This window comes from Mizuhopecten yessoensis, unplaced genomic scaffold (assembly GCF_002113885.1).
Source record: "Mizuhopecten yessoensis strain PY_sf001 unplaced genomic scaffold, ASM211388v2 scaffold8195, whole genome shotgun sequence".
Classification (NCBI taxonomy): domain Eukaryota; kingdom Metazoa; phylum Mollusca; class Bivalvia; order Pectinida; family Pectinidae; genus Mizuhopecten; species Mizuhopecten yessoensis.
Window position 1 is genome coordinate 971,994 of NW_018407426.1, and position 18,507 is coordinate 990,500.

The following is an 18,507-nucleotide window of genomic DNA, read 5'->3' on the forward strand; positions in this document are numbered from 1 at the left end:
TTTTTTTTTTTATGCACTGAGACATTTTTAAAGTAAAAAAGCTCGTAGTTATACCATTATTTTATATTGTCAATGTGTTACGAAGCAAAGTCTACTTTAACCTGCATTGATTGTTGTGAATTGAAAAAAAATGGCGTGATAGACTGTGAGTGTTGACAGTATATCAATAACAAGTTTTATTTTTGTTTCAGTACACAGTGACCGCAAGTGCCTATTTTAATAACACCCTAAATTCAAGGGTGAATTCTGTATACTATGGTCTTAGGAAGCTGAGACAGAAGGTCGACAGACAAAAGTAAGATAATAATATCGTAAAGGTATTGTTTATATTTGATGTACATTTTCCTTTGAAATGCTCCCAAATTCTGATGACTTGTGCACAGATAAATTTCGTATAAAGTATTTGATTATAGACTATTTTATGGTCCAAGAAAGATTTTACCACGGCAATGAAAGTATGAAATGTACTGGAATATTTAAATAAAAAACTGTTTACAATTATAATAATAACAATATACAACATTTGATATAACACCCTTTCTAGCTAACATAGTCACTCTAAAGCGCTTTACAGTACACAGATATACAATTAATACAATTAGCATATACATTAGTCAATACCATTTTTGAGGATTTGCAGGAGCTGCCTTATCAGGCGCTTACTACTAGTCCTATGCCACCTGGCTAATATCTCCCTATGCGTGTATGCCTGCGTGTGTGTTGAGGATGTATTATGTTTGTACATACATCAATATGTATGCTTCCAACCTAAAAATCTAATGTAATAAGTAAAGTGGCAGTGATACTTTATCATTTATATATTATAAACATATAAACATATGAAAGCGTTCATTGATCGACTCCGTCAAAATATGTAACGTGACATTACTTTTTGAATGAACTTGCTTTTATACATAGTCATGCTAGAAAGTGTATTTCCCAGTCAGAAGGTGAACCAGGAGTGAACAAAATGTTTTTTGTGAAAGCGAGGGGAAGTAAGACATAAGCGGGTTCCCCTAATCATAATACAAGGTTACATGGTGACTTCGTTCTCGTGAAAATTTTATATGTATCTATAAAAGCTGTTTTGCAGTCTTTTTGATACCTCTTTGACAAATGCATAAAATGTCCGTGGTAGATTTAAAGGATATTCATGGATAGTGATATCGGTTGTTTCCGTAGCTCCCTCACGGAAAGAACCGAAAACTTTAGATGAGAGGTTGTCAGAGTTTGTACTAAACTGACCTACCACCGAATTTTATTTAGTACTAGAGAAGAACGCAGACGACATTAGAACAGTAGATAAGGCTTTCAATAACCTTTTTTTTCTCTCAAAATTGCCGATGGAGTACTGCATTTGAAAATAATATCGATACATATATATATGTGTGTTTCTAGCCTCGCCTCGGGAAACATATCTGGTTTATGGGGAACAGAAACTTGCTTACATGTAACACTAATGCCCTTACTTGAACTGTTTGTTATATCCATTCAAGCGAATAAGTTTCAACCCATTCGAAGGAAAATCTGGGCACAAGTTGAACATCTTTATTCCCCCATAACACCAAACCAAAACCAGGACATTTGGGTTTCATATCAAGTACTATAACTAAGGGTGATATAGTGCTGTATGTACATATGGTGGTTGTATGGTTATTATATAACTTAATCGAGTGGAGAAAATGTTTAATGTATGGGAGAAATGATGCTAGTCACATTGAGAGAGAGAATGGTAGATAATGATTGTGTTAAACGCTTTATACTAAATGTCTATGCGTATAAATAAAAAAGTACCAAAGCATTAGTTGAAGGAGTTTAAGCTGCTAAGTAAAACAATGGTAAGCTTCATTGGTATTGTTGACGGATGTTAATGGCTTCTATGTGTTGTACAGGTGGGAGACAGATCCTGCTACAGTGAATGCTTTCTACAACCCTCCCAGGAACCAGATAAGTATGTCATTACAGTAGGCCATCCCAGTTGAACCTTATTGATATTTTTAGTGTCTGAGACAATCTTATAAGGAAGAATAATGGCAATTTTTCGATAAACGTATACAAGTTTCAATATACTTTATAGTTATACAATACACCAATATATTTCAATGTTTCAGAAATTTATATATCTTACAGGGATATTAATCGTCTTGTTATAGGAATGGTGACATGGACTTGTTAACACATGTGTACCGTCCACAAAATGACAAGGTGTATGATATATTGCTGAATAAAAACGTGTTAACTATTGTAACTAATACACAATATACATATATTAAGTCCAGTTCTATAACCGTTTGAATGTGTATAGATATTTAATATTTGAATACTGATCTAATTTACCGTTTGGATGTGTATATATACTGATCTAATTTACCGTTTTTATTGCTGATTCGTAGCGTTTCCAGCTGGCATTCTACAGCCACCGTTTTACCACAAGGATTACCCACAGTAAGCGACTATTGAATTTATAAATGGGGCTTAATGTACTTATATAGAGTGTTTTATGTACGTATATATTGTTTTTAAAATACTGTAAAATATAGTTTAGTAACATCCATATTATTAATTAATATACATAATAAACATATTTGTTAATTATGCATATATGGATAATAACTATATTTACAAATGGATACATACAAATATATATATAGTAAACATACAATTACATGTTTGATTTACCTTATCAAAATGAATGATTTGTATATGCCGAAATTATTTCGCTGTAGTTTATTTTCACCTTTTTTCTCTCCCTCCTTAATGATGGTGAATGTATCGTTAAAGCGAACAGTTGTTAACACGATTAAGGGTAAAGTAATTAAATGTGTAGGGCAAAATTATAACGGGGCTAAGAAGGATTTTACCGATGGAGGGCGAAAGTTGGACTTTGAAATTCCTACAACGGCTACATACCACATGGATCTGTAGTCAACAAATTCGTTATAGATAGTATGCAATGACACGAGTTCTTATCTAATGACGAGCTAATTCACGTTTTCGAAACAAATGTTTAAGATGAGTATTTGCTTACATGTAGGTCACAAGTACGTACATACATCTCCGTATTTAGTTATATTAAACGATAACTATTTACACACCATTACATACCTTTATCACTATGATTTGCTATCACATACGTTGCTTTATATAGAAATGTATGAACTATTGAAGACATCCGTTTAACATGACCTGGTCTCTTGTCTCCCCAGATACCTGAACTACGGCGGTATTGGTTACGTCATTGGTCATGAGATCACTCACGGATTTGACGACAATGGTGGGTTTCTCCGTTACTGTAACAAACGAATCGTCAATTGAATGCGAAATAATTTGGTTTCAATCGCTCTCTTTTGTTAACTGAAGAATCCTTATGGCATTGCAAAAACTGTAAATATGCATTTGAAACTCTCTTTTTTTCCTGTCATAACTATACATTTAATAAATCATTTCCGAATAGAAATAATAAACAACAGTATTTTGTGTGTAAAAATTCAGCATGGCCTCACCAGGACTCTGAACCTGGAGCTCAGATTGTTTACCTTATCTACAGATATTATTTGCCCAATGGTGATATAGTTCTATCAAAAATGAAATTAAAGGGCGATAACTGTATATACGAAAAAATACACAGCAAAACAGAAGTGGTTTGCCTGCAGCGGGACGGTGATCCTTAATAATAGTTTCAACAAATATCGACCATTTTATGTTATCGCAGTGGGTGCTGTTTTCGGTCACGAATTGCATATAAAAAAGGTTAATATGAAGACTCAATATGATGCTTGTAAATGAAACCCATGTTATGTTTTTGTCTTTTAGTATCGAGATCTTTCTTTGTACTTGTTGAGCAGTGATGAATACAATATATATATATATGTTTACCGTGTTCCCTTGATACTGCGTCCTTAAATGTTTGTTTGTTTGTTTGTTTATGTTTAACGGCCCATCGACGGCTGTGGTCATTTAGGGCCATGGTGATTTATTTTATTTTTTTATTTTTTTAACAAACATGTGAATAGCGAAGATAAAATCAGATAAAATGGTTCATTTTAAAAGTATTCGCATTGTATGTGTAGATAATAAAGAATAATTAAAGGGGGTTACAATAATAAAAGAGATAACGAATAGATGATATGGAATATGCGATATATATATAACGTAAAAAATGATAAGGTTGGTTTAAAGACATCAGAGTCTATAAAATAGACCGATGTCTTTCAAATAGTTAAATAATGCCTTCGAATCCACGGAACTGAAAAGTGTTTTCATATCCAGGACTCGGAAGTAGTTATCACGAATGTGTTTAAAATCGGAACATTCTATTAAAAAATGCTCCACTGTAAATGACCTCAGCTATTAATAGAACGTTAAACAGTATACAACCAAACCAAAACCTTGATTATTAACTGTTTAGGTCGAAGATACGATAAAACAGGAAAACTGAACGCCTGGTGGACAAACTCTTCTATCACTAATTTTAAAACCAAGGCGGATTGTATGGTGAAACAGTACGGTGGCTATACCGTGGAGGCAGCCAATCAAAAGGTGAGATTGTTTTCGCGTGGACAATTAAGGATTGGACTAGATAATAGATTGGTTTGTGTCTTATTTAGGGTTTCGCTAGTCGTCGGCAATTCTTCCATGTCATCTCTTTTAAAATCGAGAGCAATGCTTGAATTTCCAATGTCAAAAGACGTGGCTTTAGACGATTATTTCAATGTGACAGATGGTTACTATTTTGAGAAATAGGTAGTTATAAGTAAATAAGTAGTACTTTGTGTATGATGTCATCAAAATCTGCTCTTATTTTTCCCCCGATCTATCACTTGGTAGACAGTTAACACAAAACATCGAAAAAGCGTGTTACAAACCGTATTAAATCACAGTTGTATTGCCTCATCTCTCAGTTATGTATTTGTCTTTACAATGCTGCGTTCAAAATATGCAACATGTAATATACAACGTTTCAATAGTAGTCGTAGACTAATGGTATGACGTCGACAACAGTGAATTAACGTGTGTTTGCATAAATAATGAAATAAAACAAATAGGAAGTATAAAAAACATTGGAATGAAATACAAATCCAAAGTTAATGCATAGATAGGTGTATATGATTATTGTACACTATGTAATACGACTTGTACATCATAGGTAAGAATGCACGTCTGTCCGTTGTAAAAAGTCAAATGTTTATTTGGAGCGTCTAGAAATAATAAGAAACAATCACATGACCTTTACCTTTGTAATGTAATTCATATTTAAATGAAGGAAGATTATCATTGCAAAGTGAACGGTTCTTAAAGATAAAATTAATGGTAACAATATGTGTAAAACCGTTTAATATATTTAGATGATTGTACAGGTTCTGTCAGTTTAATTATTTCCTTTTGTATCTGATATCTATAAACCAAATATTATGGTGGAAGTGTGCTAGACAGGATAGAGCTAATTGATGCCTGTGCTGCCATATGTTTTACAGTTAAATGGAAAACTTACGCTCGGAGAGAACATTGCTGACAATGGTGGCCTTAAGGAGAGCTTCCGGGCGTACCGGAATTGGGTCAAGGAGAACGGAGAGGAACCTAAGCTTCCGGGATTAGAGTACACTCCAAACCAGCTTTTCTTCTTAAACGCTGCACATGTAAGTATTCTACATTTAATATGGTATATAGATGTGTAACAATGGGGATGTAAATTACAATAAACCGGCGTGGGAAATATTAAAATCAACAATTATAATATAATATAATGCTATATTTTACCTTTGAATTGAAAATAAATGCACGTCAACTCACCAAAGAAAAAAGTGTAAAAAGCGTCTTGTACAATAATTGAAGCTGATGGAGACAAATACCATGCTAGTCACATTCAAATTCAGCTATGCCGTTCAATAACAGATTCGTTAAAATACTGGCAGTTGAAGATGGATACAACATTTTTGTTTTCGATAATAGTTACTTCCATTGTTCATCCTATATTCTGACGATGTTACTTTCCTATGTTAGGTGTGGTGTGGGATAATTAGACCAGAAGAGGCACTCAGGAGAATTCGGGTTGATGTTCACAGCGACGTAAAGTCAAGGTATGTCTTTGATCCTTCACACTGAAAAGAATTATTCATTATGGTAGTTAAATAGTAATATACGTTAACACTGTAATAGCTAAATGCTTCTCGACCCTACGACACTAGCTAAAATAGATCGTGTACATTAGCTATATTAGGCTACTGTGCCACAATTTACTTGCTTACATGTGCAGTAGCAACAATTAAGGCAAATGTGCCACAGTTTAGATACTGACTATTACTATTGCTAGATCCACTGTCCAAGTGTCCTTACTCATACCTCTACTACATATGTAGCTACAGTAGAGTCTTCTTAGACACAGAATTAATTCCATTTTTATGAAAATATTTCTGAATGGTCATTTGGACTCGTTATTTCATTTTAGACAAATTTCAAAGGTACGAATACAACGCTAACATTGAATAAAGCAACCCTCCATGAAAATGTCCATTTATTTAATATACCTTAATCTAACAATAATATGGAGTATTATAATCTGTCATGGTAGCGTGTACCATATGTCTTACTCTTGTAAGGTAAATACAATCATAACAATGATATTTTCTTTGTTTTTAAAATGAACCTGATTTTTTTTTTAAGAAAAACTGAAAATATGTAATTATCCGTGATTACAGTTATCTGATCATTCAGTTGGAAATCAAACAAAATCAACTGATACAAAATATTGTTAAACAAACATTGAAAATAATGCTTTGTTTAATAACTGTACACTATTACAGGAATATCATCTTTCAACATATACCTGATAGTCACGTACCAATTAGTTAGAGCTGTGACTTTATCCCTTATTGACATGTATTTCAATTTCTTCAATTAATTTGAAACTTTGTCTGTACTATTAGTGAGTTCTCAATTTCCTTTCGTTGAACAGAGCGAATGGTCCAACATCGAACAACCACGACTTTGCAGAGGCTTTCAGCTGTCCTGTCGGCAGTCCCATGAATCCTGTCAACAAGTGCGTCATATGGTAGACAGAGGCTGTCGTCACTCCATAGCGTCGTCTAGTATAACTGTGGTTACCATGACAGCATTGTGTCGTCTGGTAGATACCATGCTGACATGGCAACATTTTGTCAAAAATAGTCTATCCCTACACGAGAGGAAGTTATTAACTTTATAATTATGATTATTGAAGTCATTATAAGCACGATGAAACGCATTATAACAGTCGTGAAAATAATAAACATTATAAATGCCGTAATATAAATATGTTTTCTGAAGATTATCCTGATTGGACTTCAATGGGAATAATAATATTTTTGCCTATATATACGAAGTAAATATACGTAAATACTTGTAAGAGAGTACCTATTGATTAGTTAAACTTTTGATAAATCCTCCAGTAGGTAATACAATGCATACCCACTGTAGTGTACATATACTGCCAAAACTGTGCATCGGGATTCGAGAGGGAGATCAATGTTAGGTGTTTGTGTTATCCAAACGCTTAGGTGGCTATTATCAGTTGTATGACAATATCCAAAACAGAATGATTTTAAAAACAATGAATAATTCCAATCGTCCGTGTCATTGTGTTGTGTTCCTACTTCTGTGTTACCCTTGTGTGTATTGTGGTAATTGTAAGATGATTTCTAGGAAATATTAAGCCTGTACATAATCCATTGTAAAAAATGTTGAAATGGATGGGTGTAAACATATAATTTGTAATGTCCGTCCGTGAAATGTTTTTAAATGATGACAATAAATTATATCTAAATCGTATACATGTAACAATGTTTGATTTTGTTCACAGTCAATTGGCATGTATCTAGCCAAAATCGATGACCATAACAAACACAAATGTACAGGTGAAAGTATCACATGTGTACAGGTGACAGAAACACACATGTACAGGTGAAGGAAACACACATATACAGGTGAAAGAAACATACGTGTTCAGGTGAAAGAAACACACATGTACAGGTGAAAGAAACACACGTGTACAGGGGAAAGAAACATACATGTACAGCTTGAATAAACACACATATACAGATGAAAGAAACATACGTGTACAGGCAAAAGAAACATACGTGTACAGGTGAAAGAAACACACGTGTACAGGTGACAGAAACACACGTGTACAGGGGAAAGAAACATACATGTACAGCTTAAATAAACACACATATACAGATGAAAGAAACATACGTGTACAGGTGAAAGAAACATACATGTACAGGTGAAAGAAACACATATACAGGTGAAAGAAACATACGTGTACAGGTGAAAAAACATACATGTACAGGTGACAGAAATATACATGTACAGGTGAAAGAAACACATGTACAGGTGAAAGAAACACGTGTACAGGTGAAAGAAACATACATGTACGGGTGAAAGAAACACACATGTACAAGTGAAAGTAACATACATGTACATGTGAAAGAAACACACATGTACAGATGAAAGACACACACGTGTACAGGTGAATAAAAAACCCATGTACAGGTGAGAGAAACATACATGTACAGGTAAAAGAAACACATATGTGCAGGTGAAAGACACGTTCATGTTAAGGTGAAAGAAACACATGTTTACAGGTGAAAGAAACAAACAAGTACAGGTGAAAGAAACACACGTGTACAGGTGAAAGAAACACACATGTACAGGTGAAAGCAACACACATGTACAGGAGAAAGAAACACACATGTACAGGTGAAAGATACATACATGATTAGGTGAAAGAAACATACGTGTACAGGTGAAAGAAACATACATGTACAGGTAAAAGAAACACAAATGTACAGGTGAAAGACACGTATATGTAAAGGTGAAAGAAACACATGTTTACAGGTGAAAGAAACAAGCAAGTACAGGTGAAAGAAACACGTGTACAGGTGAAAAAAACATACATGTACAGGTGACAGAAACATACATGTACAGGTGAAAGAAACATACATGTACAGGTGAAAGAAACACATGTGTACAGGTGAGAGAAACATACATGTACAGGTGGGAGAAACATACATGTACAGGTAAAAGAAACACACATGTACAGGTGAAAGAATTACACGTGTACAGGGGAAACAAACACACGTGTACAGGTGAAAGAAACACGTGTACAGGTGAAAGAAACACACATGTATAGGTGAATGAAACACATGTGTTTAAAATCTGGTTAAACACTTGGATTTGGAATAAGAAACACCTTTTAAAAGCAAGTTCTGTAAATAAAAAATGAACAGCATGGAGAGAAAACCAAAGTTAGGAAACGATGAAAATAGGAAGGCATGAAACAAGGAAATAAAAAGATAAATCTAAGGCTAAAGCTTATTTGAAAGTACACATCTTTTATTGAAAACGTACATTATCACAACCATAGCAGAGATTGTTTGTTTGATAAATTCACTGTCTTACTTTACTCGCAATGAAATACAAAGAGTGAATCATGACCCTAAGTCTTATGTAAGCTTTGAGACAAAAATCATTCTGACTAGTGTCTAAATTGATGTGGCTTCCACCCAGGCCATCGGAACCCAGTAGGTGATTGAATTGTATAATGAGGAGTATCTTTGTCTAATTGAGTCTACGTGGTTCATGAACTAAAGCTATAGTGCGATCACAGGCGACCAGACAGTAATATCCTTCGGCCTAGGGGTTACCGTGGCAGTGTACTTCATATATTAGATTAGTTTGGGAATGAGAATGTGTACTTCAACGATTTGTCGTCTTCGAACTCAAATCACCTCCTCGAATTTGTCTCTGTAACACATCCAGACCAGTATACAAACAATTATAGCATCTAGTACTAAACATCTAAAACAGACTAAAACCCCTGTGACTCCTAATTACGGCCCATGTAAAGTGCGTGATCATGAAAACCTTGAAACGTCAGTCTATGCAACAATAGTAACAAAAATGTTAAAAGGTGCCGCCATGATGTACTTTCTCAAAAGAATAACCAATTTATTATATCATAGTTATTTGTTTGAGTTTTTAGGAAATAATAAATTCCTTGTTTATATATGACACACAACACTGAAAAATGTCAATGGGGAAAAAGCGAAACGAATTATAAATGAATGCACATATTTCTTAAAGAAGGTATCTATATAATGTTTTTTTCTAAAGATTGAATACAGCTTCCGTACCAAGGTTTTATTATCCGCAAATCCCAAACTCTTTTTCATTTACTAAAAAAACAATTATTCCCAGACCTTATTTAAAGTTACTACATGTACAAACCCACTATTCTCAGAACTTATATAAAGTTACTTAAAAAGTGAACCATAAACTTTTTATTAACTTACTTTAAAATTCCACCATTCTCAGACCTTATATTAATTTACAACAACTGTATCTTAATTGATATACTTCGTTTCGCCGTTAAATGCTTGTTTTCTTGTCCAAATATCTACACATTGCTGACATTCCGCTTTTTTTCTATCTAAAATCTGTTGTTATTTCTCAACTTTCCAATGCGGATTTCTTTAGTTTAACATTGAGTTTTATTCATTTTAGTATATCAAATGTCATTTCTGTCATGATAGATATTCCCCATCGACAGACTCTTCCGTCTCAATGATATGTTTATTAGCCTAGCCCCATCTGGAAAGGAACTTAGTTTTGTTCCTGTACTGTTATTACGTCGAACTTTAAGTATTGCTTTATATGTCTTTGTCTTTTACGGAATCATCTTCAAATGTTCAAATATTTAGAGATGAAATGATTAATTGCATAAATCTTTTTAGAATTTTTCAGAGCCAATTCATTCCAGATACATAAAATATTCTCATGATTTTAATCCAAATACAAATGTACCATTATAAAATTGATTTTCTGTTGATAATGGTACAAAATCAATTTAACTGGGCAATATATTTAATAATCGAGAAGTATGGTATTATCACTATTGTAATAATCGTTAGATAATGACAAATAATTCAACTTTGTGAGAATAATTTATCACTAAAAGCCTATTATACAGGATATCAAATTCATGGGCATGTCGAAATGAAACCGGTAATGTCAGGTTAGGAATATTCTCAATGTGAATTAACCAGAATTCAGAAACAATCAATGCAGTAAACGGTAGTTATACGCGCACAGCAATAATTACTGGCAATGGTGACAATGCTTCGGTCATAAAAAGACGAAACTCGGTTGTAATGAAACCTACATTATAATGACAGTAGCATTAGTAATACACCAGCTCCTACGCAAGTGTCATGTAACACTCAATGAAATGCCGATATTTTAATAGTGAGGTTATTGGAAATGTCACAAGAGCACATAGCCAGTGTCCTGTAACACTCAATGAAATGCCGATATTTTAATAGTGAGGGTATTGGAAATGTCACAAGAGCACATAGCCAGTGTCATGTAAAACTCAATGAAATGCTGATATTTTAATTGTGAGGTTATTGGAAATGTCACAAGAGCACATAGCCAGTGTCATGTAACACTCAATGAAATGCTGATATTTTAATAGTGAGGGTATTGGAAATGTCACAAGAGCACATAGCCAGTGTCCTGTAAAACTCAATGAAATGCCGATATTTTAATAGTGAGGTTATTGGAAATGTCATCAAAACAAAATTGTCTAAAAATGTCTAAAATGTGATTACAGAATATTTGAATCGAATTAAGACAAACATATAAGTACGTAGTCAAACATTGGCGTGCACTACTATATTGAACACCGCTATGAAATCTACAAATGACACAATTTTATTCATTTTCTGTAATTGTTAGATAGTTTAATCAAAGCAATAAGTCTACCGGAGAACTATTTGGTTGGCCGTTATCTTCATGGGTGTATTAAGAGGTGTAACATCATCTGGCTACTATTTCCTAACCAGTCCGTCAGGTACGGTTAGTTTAAACCGTAATACATAATACAAATATGATTATACATAAATGAATTGGAGACAAAGACAAGTGTTAATACACTTATACATTTGTTACCTTTTATCATAACCAACATTATCAACTATAGCTTAGGGATAGCGACGTGAATAAATTACAGGGGAAGTTGGTAGAGTTGGGGAAATGCAGTGTAAAATATGGTACATGTACAAAATACGTTATATTCATAAAATCAGTGTATTGTGGTCAAAAAAAAAAATCCTTCTGTTGCGTCATCGTTAATACACTTTATGATTGATTATCATCAGGTACGGTTAACTCACCAACCCTAGGGGATTTATTATAATCGGTAAAAGCCTTATTATGTATTGATATATAAAAGCCTTATTATGTATTGATATAAATATATCATAAGTATAAGAAATCGTAAAAGCAGAGAAGTAGTGGAGGAAAGATAGATCAGTCGTATGTTTCATGTGCTATTTTCATATGTTTGACATATTGATTTAGTGACGGAGTATAACAAGCCCCATTCAAGCGTACGTTCAGCAACTGATGTATTTGTTTAAATTTTAATATAGAATAATGCCATGCTGTATTTCTCATATGTTTGCTTTTGTCATATTTGTTGATTATTTGTTTGTAAATAACATTAAAAGTCACCATACGGCGACTATATTTACTCACGTATTCTTTTCGTTGTTACGTGACAGGACGGAAAGTGCATAAACTTAAAATACAATGAAATACTACCTTGCGGTCGTTTATGTTGTTACCGACGAATGTGAAACCATGACTGATAAATAAAAGAAACCACCACACGAAACATTGATGTAATGCAGCATCAGGACATCTTATATGTTAATGTCGTTTATTTTTTTCGACATGTTTCAATCGAAAACAACATCAGTATTATCTGTGTTTGTTACCCGCTGTGCTACTTTGATTTCTATTTAAGCAATTTATTATTCAAAAGCTTAATTATACATGGCGTGATTAATTAATCCGTAACGTCAACAAACGAGGACTAAATTGAAACTAAGAAATGATAAAGACACACAAAAATAAGAAATAAGGCTTCATCAGACACCGACAGGGATTAAAGAGACATTAGAGTCGAAATTGACTGACAAGAGGAAGTGAGGCGACATTAGAGTCGAAACAGAAAACAAATGAAAGTCGCTAAAACTCTCATAATTCTGGATCAGAAACCGATATTTAAAAAGCGTTTCCTGCAGTAAATGTAACACACGTCATGGAATTAATTGTCAAATCCGGGAAAACAGATCTATCAACATGTCGAGACAGGAAACGTACGGAGAGTGTTATTCGTTTAATTTCAAATTCAGAAGAATTAATATCCGAGGGACAAGCAGTGTTGTGATTGAAATAAAATCACTTTCAAACTGGTACATTGTATTTGAATGTGCAGACGAAGGATCGGGAAATATCTTCTCCAATCTTTTTCATATTCCTTGAACAATTTAATCTTTGATAAGAATAAAACAAATTACATCGTCTAGACATACTGCTTGGATATTGAATCTACAGGAATGAACCGCTGTTAGTACGGAAAATTGTGTAATATGATACAATAAAGAATGCTCAATCTGGTTCGGAATCCTTATTTAATACTCCAGATGACTCAAGTACATATCGTCGCCTGGTTAACAAAGCGTCTCCCAAAAATGTGGACAGAGTATAATACGAACCAATCAACGAAGCGATTACGAAAAAAGTTACGAAATAGCATCAATAGACGAAGCTAGTTAGTTCTACAAATGTAATGTTCATATCACCAGTTTTGTGAACAGAAACAACTTAACATTAAGTTAATATCCAATGTGGCCTTTTTGTGATTTCCTCGTGAAATATCACAAATATGACGTCATAATTGAGTCAATAGTCATGTTATCATGACACGACGTCACGTTGAACACAATATATATAATGTAGACTTAACCAGTTTAGGGATATCAAGACTTGCTTTGTTCTTATTCTCACACACAGAAATGCGTTGATTCGCGACGGTATCAAATGCAAAGAATTTGAGATGGAGCACGAGATTGGTTTCAGAATACTGGCTCTTAACTTATCGTGCGTGTTGTAACATGTGCCTCGATGACAGCATCATCCGTGTGGATATTGGGTTGTAGTTTTTAGTTACCCTGTCAGTGATGCTATTTTATCTAGCCTGTACATTACCATTTTGTTTTCTCGTGTATTGTTTCTAAATATTTTTTATTTCGTTGACGAGATCATATAAACGTATACGCATTTGATAAAATGTTTAAAATATTACACACATTAATAAATGTAAGATTAACAGGCATGATATACGTCCTTCATTTCCTCATGGTTATTATAAATCACGCGACTCCATCAATATTTCAACTAGGCCTCAAAATAAATATTGAAGAGGAGTTGGAAATCAATTTCACACATCGACATCAATTCATAAAATACCTGAATCCGTTTAATAGTGATAACTTCCTGGACACGAGTTCTCTGGGGATCGATAACAAAACTCGTGACCAATGCAGTCCATGTACCGGATAAAACCATTGTTAAACGCTCTACAGAGGCACGATTTCCTCATTAGTGTCGATACAATTTTTAGATGAGGTGTCTGTAATTCAATAATAAAATTTAATTGATTATAAAGGCAAAGCATAATTGCATGACGCTTTTTTCTCAATTTCTTGAATCATGTGTAACAGACTTGTTCTTGTTAATTCAGGCGTCAGCATAAGTTTCAAATACTACATTTGTAAAATAATCGATATTGAAATCGATAAACCACTCGAACCTCAATGAAAACACCAGGCCTTATGTTTTCAACAATTAATTTTGTTATGATTTAAAACGTTTTACTTACGTTACTTAATCGTTCTCTTAAAAGTGCTTTGCATAGACGTCCATCAATGGTCTTCTGTAATGATTCCCTCTTTTAATCAAAGGGAAAATATTTCATTTCGTATGGTTATACAGAAACAAGTTTTAAAAATATCATATTGAATTGTGTACAGTGTATCATGAATCTGGGCCATCTGAGTGCGATAGGGTGACTAAGATAGGTCTTTCAAGACGTTTCAATAAATAAAGAGTATGTACTTTGGTACTGATTCTTAAAATTATCTTCTGGTAAACCTTTGCAATTATCGCTAATAAGAGGTAAGTATATCAGTACATTATGCGTTGTCAGACCGCTATCATTGCATATATTTACAAGAAAAAAGTAAAGCTTTCATATCTCTTTGACCATAAAGATAAATAAACTGATGGTTTGAATTCGCAAATCAAACGAACCTATCATTAATGTGCATCACGAAAACATTGCATGAAAAAATATTCACACAGTTTGTTATTCAACGTCTGTTCAAATCATATATACAACTATGTTATTACCTCCTCGTCAGTTCCAAGATAGGGTAAGTAACACAATATTGAACCCCACACACGTACAGCATCAGGGCACTAAAACAGATAATAATAATAAACAACATTTACATAAATTGTAAAATTGATCCAAAGCGCCCCTTTATTCTAAGGGGCCGCGGTGGCCAAGTGGTTAAGGCGTCTGACAATCTGCTACCACTAGCCCTCCACCATTGGGTCGTGGGTTCGAGACCTTCGTGGGGTAGTCGCCAGGTACTGGCCGTAGGTCGTAGGTTTTTCTCCCAGAACTCTGGCTTTCCTCCACCCCGCCAAAACTTGGCACGTCCTTTAAATGACCATAGCTGTTAATAGAACGTAAAACACAAACAAACAAAACTCTAAAGCGCTTTATAACATATGGATACTAGCATTTGTTATAATTGATAAACAAGAAAGACATACTATCACCATTATACATTTAGCAAGAAGATACGCATCTCACTGTGCATATAAATGAATAAATAATGGGTGGTTTGTACATGCAAAGAGCCTAAAATGCTGACGTGAAGAAGTGGGTCAGATATAACATATACGATTAGGCCTACATGTTGATATGTATTTAAACGTTGTGGGTGACTTTTCCCGAATCAAGTGCTGCAAGACAACTAGGATGGTATCATATCTTAGATGTAGTCATATTGAATATATGGCGTCACATTGGATAAAACTTAAAAATAAAAATGTTCAGTTCATTGTTGTTTTACCTTAAACTGTTAATATGTTGTGTTATTATTTAAATATTTCATTACCACACTTATTTGATATTTTCGTTTCCAATATGGAACAGGAAAGGCATGAATTATGCATTCTAAGGGATTCGAAACCCCTTTGGGATGCCTGCACGTCACGACCTTCCCATAATTAAGGAGCAATAGTTGTTATTGATTGGCGACATGAAAAATATCAGAAAACTAAGTTAAAAAATTCAGCCCCACCCCGCCAAATAAAAAATGTATTCCTTTCTAGTGGTGACCCTCCATATTAAATTCCTTATTCCTGTTGTAATAAAATTCTTTTTTACCAGTGCATTGCAAAATATTTTTTTTCATTTACTCAAAACATGTAACCTTCTTAATCAACTGCAATATTGAGAAACAATCTTTCAATACATCCCTTTTGGAATACATGTAATAAAATCTTGTCTTCGTGTGATAGATAATTTCCCAAAAGAGCATAGCTGCTTCCAAAAACCGTTTAAAATCCGTGAAAATTGGTCTATTCGACTTTTCAAAGGAAATATATTCCGTCTTCCTAAACAGTGATCGGCCCTTCGAGCCTCTCAGATTCAATAACGATACGATACAATCAGAATGTTTATATTGGTGTTAACTTTGTCAAAAAATTATCATTCTGTTTAATAGACGTTCTTATATAAATAAGACACTTTCCTGTCAATCTATTACAACGTCATTGCCCTTCTGTTATATGAGCATTTTTTATGTTAAATTCTATTTCTTCAGTTAACAAAGTAATTGGAAGGGGTTTGACGTTTTCCTACTTTTTTGTGCCTTTATCTAACTATACCGTCTTTGAACTGGTCTGACCCTAGCACCCTAGCTGTTTGTTCTTTGCTGCTAATGTTGCTAAATTGATTATCTCATCTGGTTTCTCATTTATGTATTTTTTAAAGTTCATTCCCCTAACATTTCCCTTTCCTGTAACATGTATATAAAATGGTCTTTCCTCGTATGTCCATCAATAACGTTTATAGACAGAGATAATCAATGATAAAAAAAACTGTGGATCTCCATCGAGTATTCATTCAATAGAAACAGAATTGTATATTTGTAGATTAAATGTCTTTTCAATCTTGAAATAGTTTTTAAAGATGAGTCATGCTATCCAATTTCCTGTTAAAGAGAATCAATGCTTTTTTCAGTCCCATCCTGTATTAAGTCGTTACATTTCAAGGTCAATACTGAATACGAGCCTGCCTTGAATACTTGTTAATGGATATCCGGGAGCGAGAATGAAGTCAAGGTTAACTCATTTAATCGGAGCCTTTTTCTCTATTTACATCTTTTAGCCGCTTCATGCTGATCCCGAAAAATATCTGCAATAGAGTTAACCTAAACATTTTCGAACATTTTATCTGTTTATGGAAACACTTTCCCCGTCGTTTTGGAGGGCAGGACATAAATAAAGCAAAACTAATATCAGCATGCCAAACATTAAATTGAACAGGAAGACATTTTTTGTCTAGGATTCAAGATTGCTTCTTGTTTGGTGTTCTCGGTTTGAAGTAGTACATATCTTTTCCCAGTGTATTGACAATGTTGGTTCATACAGTGGTACTCCTCTCTGTACGTTCGTTCGTTACTCATCGGTGTCAACGCTTTACCGCCTTCAAATTTCAGGATTGTGAAAGTAAGGTCATGGTCAATGGTACTTTGATTAAACAATATGTATTTTTATTTTTTTCTCTCAAAATGTACATATAGCACAACCAGTTAAGTTTCTTTGTTTGACGTTCCGATAAATAGTACAATGTACGTCTGAACGCCTTCGATCACTAGCCCTTCACCACTGAGTCACGTGTATGATGCCTTCATATGGCAGTTGCCAGGTACTGGCCGCAGCGAAGGTCGTTGGTTTTGTCTGGGCACACCGGTGTTCCTCCACAACCAAAACACGGTTCGTCCTTAAATAACTCAAACAAACAATTAACGTAATGTACTCCGTCCTATGTTTGTCATCGTTCAACTGAGTTCAATTGTTCCTGATTTGAACGTTTTTGGAGCATAAATACCTTTAATGCATTTCGCTTGTCATCAACCTTTACCCAAACTTGAAGGAATGAAGACAAAGAGAAGGCGAAGTATTTTTGTCTCAAAGACATTTTAAAGATTTCTATTTCATTTTACCCAATCCTTTGCCCTTGTTTTAAAAAAACACATGATTTGTGATTCACTCAGAGAACATTGTCATCCATTATGTTGATAAATCTGCCATTGTATTGCTTATTCTGCGTTAACATCTATTTGTTGTTCTATAGCTTATGTGTGATTACCATTTGATTGTACAGCACTCGAGGAAGAAAGGAAATGAAATAACCAAGGCTATTATACATGGCGCTTTTGTGACAATACACGGTAATATTAAATGACGGGTCTTGTGTCTGCGAGAATAGAAAGGTATTCGTTTGAAAAATCTAATTAGTCAAATGCTATATACTGTGTTTTG

The 18,507-nt window shown here is 34.1% G+C and overlaps 1 protein-coding gene across 4 annotated transcripts in view; it reads left to right on the top strand.

Annotated features, from left to right (window-relative positions):
- Positions 1–7,803, top strand: part of LOC110455319 (membrane metallo-endopeptidase-like 1) — a 36,869-nt gene extending 29,066 nt beyond the window's left edge. For all 4 annotated transcript variants that reach the window (XM_021505395.1, XM_021505396.1, XM_021505398.1 and 1 more), the window contains 8 exons: positions 192–295; positions 1,893–1,951; positions 2,394–2,445; positions 3,207–3,274; positions 4,409–4,539; positions 5,475–5,636; positions 6,001–6,077; positions 6,953–7,803. In XM_021505395.1, coding sequence (XP_021361070.1) covers positions 192–295; positions 1,893–1,951; positions 2,394–2,445; positions 3,207–3,274; positions 4,409–4,539; positions 5,475–5,636; positions 6,001–6,077; positions 6,953–7,052 — 753 coding nt within the window. In that variant the 3' untranslated portion in view covers positions 7,053–7,803. The remainder of the gene's footprint in view (positions 1–191; positions 296–1,892; positions 1,952–2,393; positions 2,446–3,206; positions 3,275–4,408; positions 4,540–5,474; positions 5,637–6,000; positions 6,078–6,952) is intronic.
- The last annotated feature ends 10,704 nt before the right edge of the window (positions 7,804–18,507 follow it).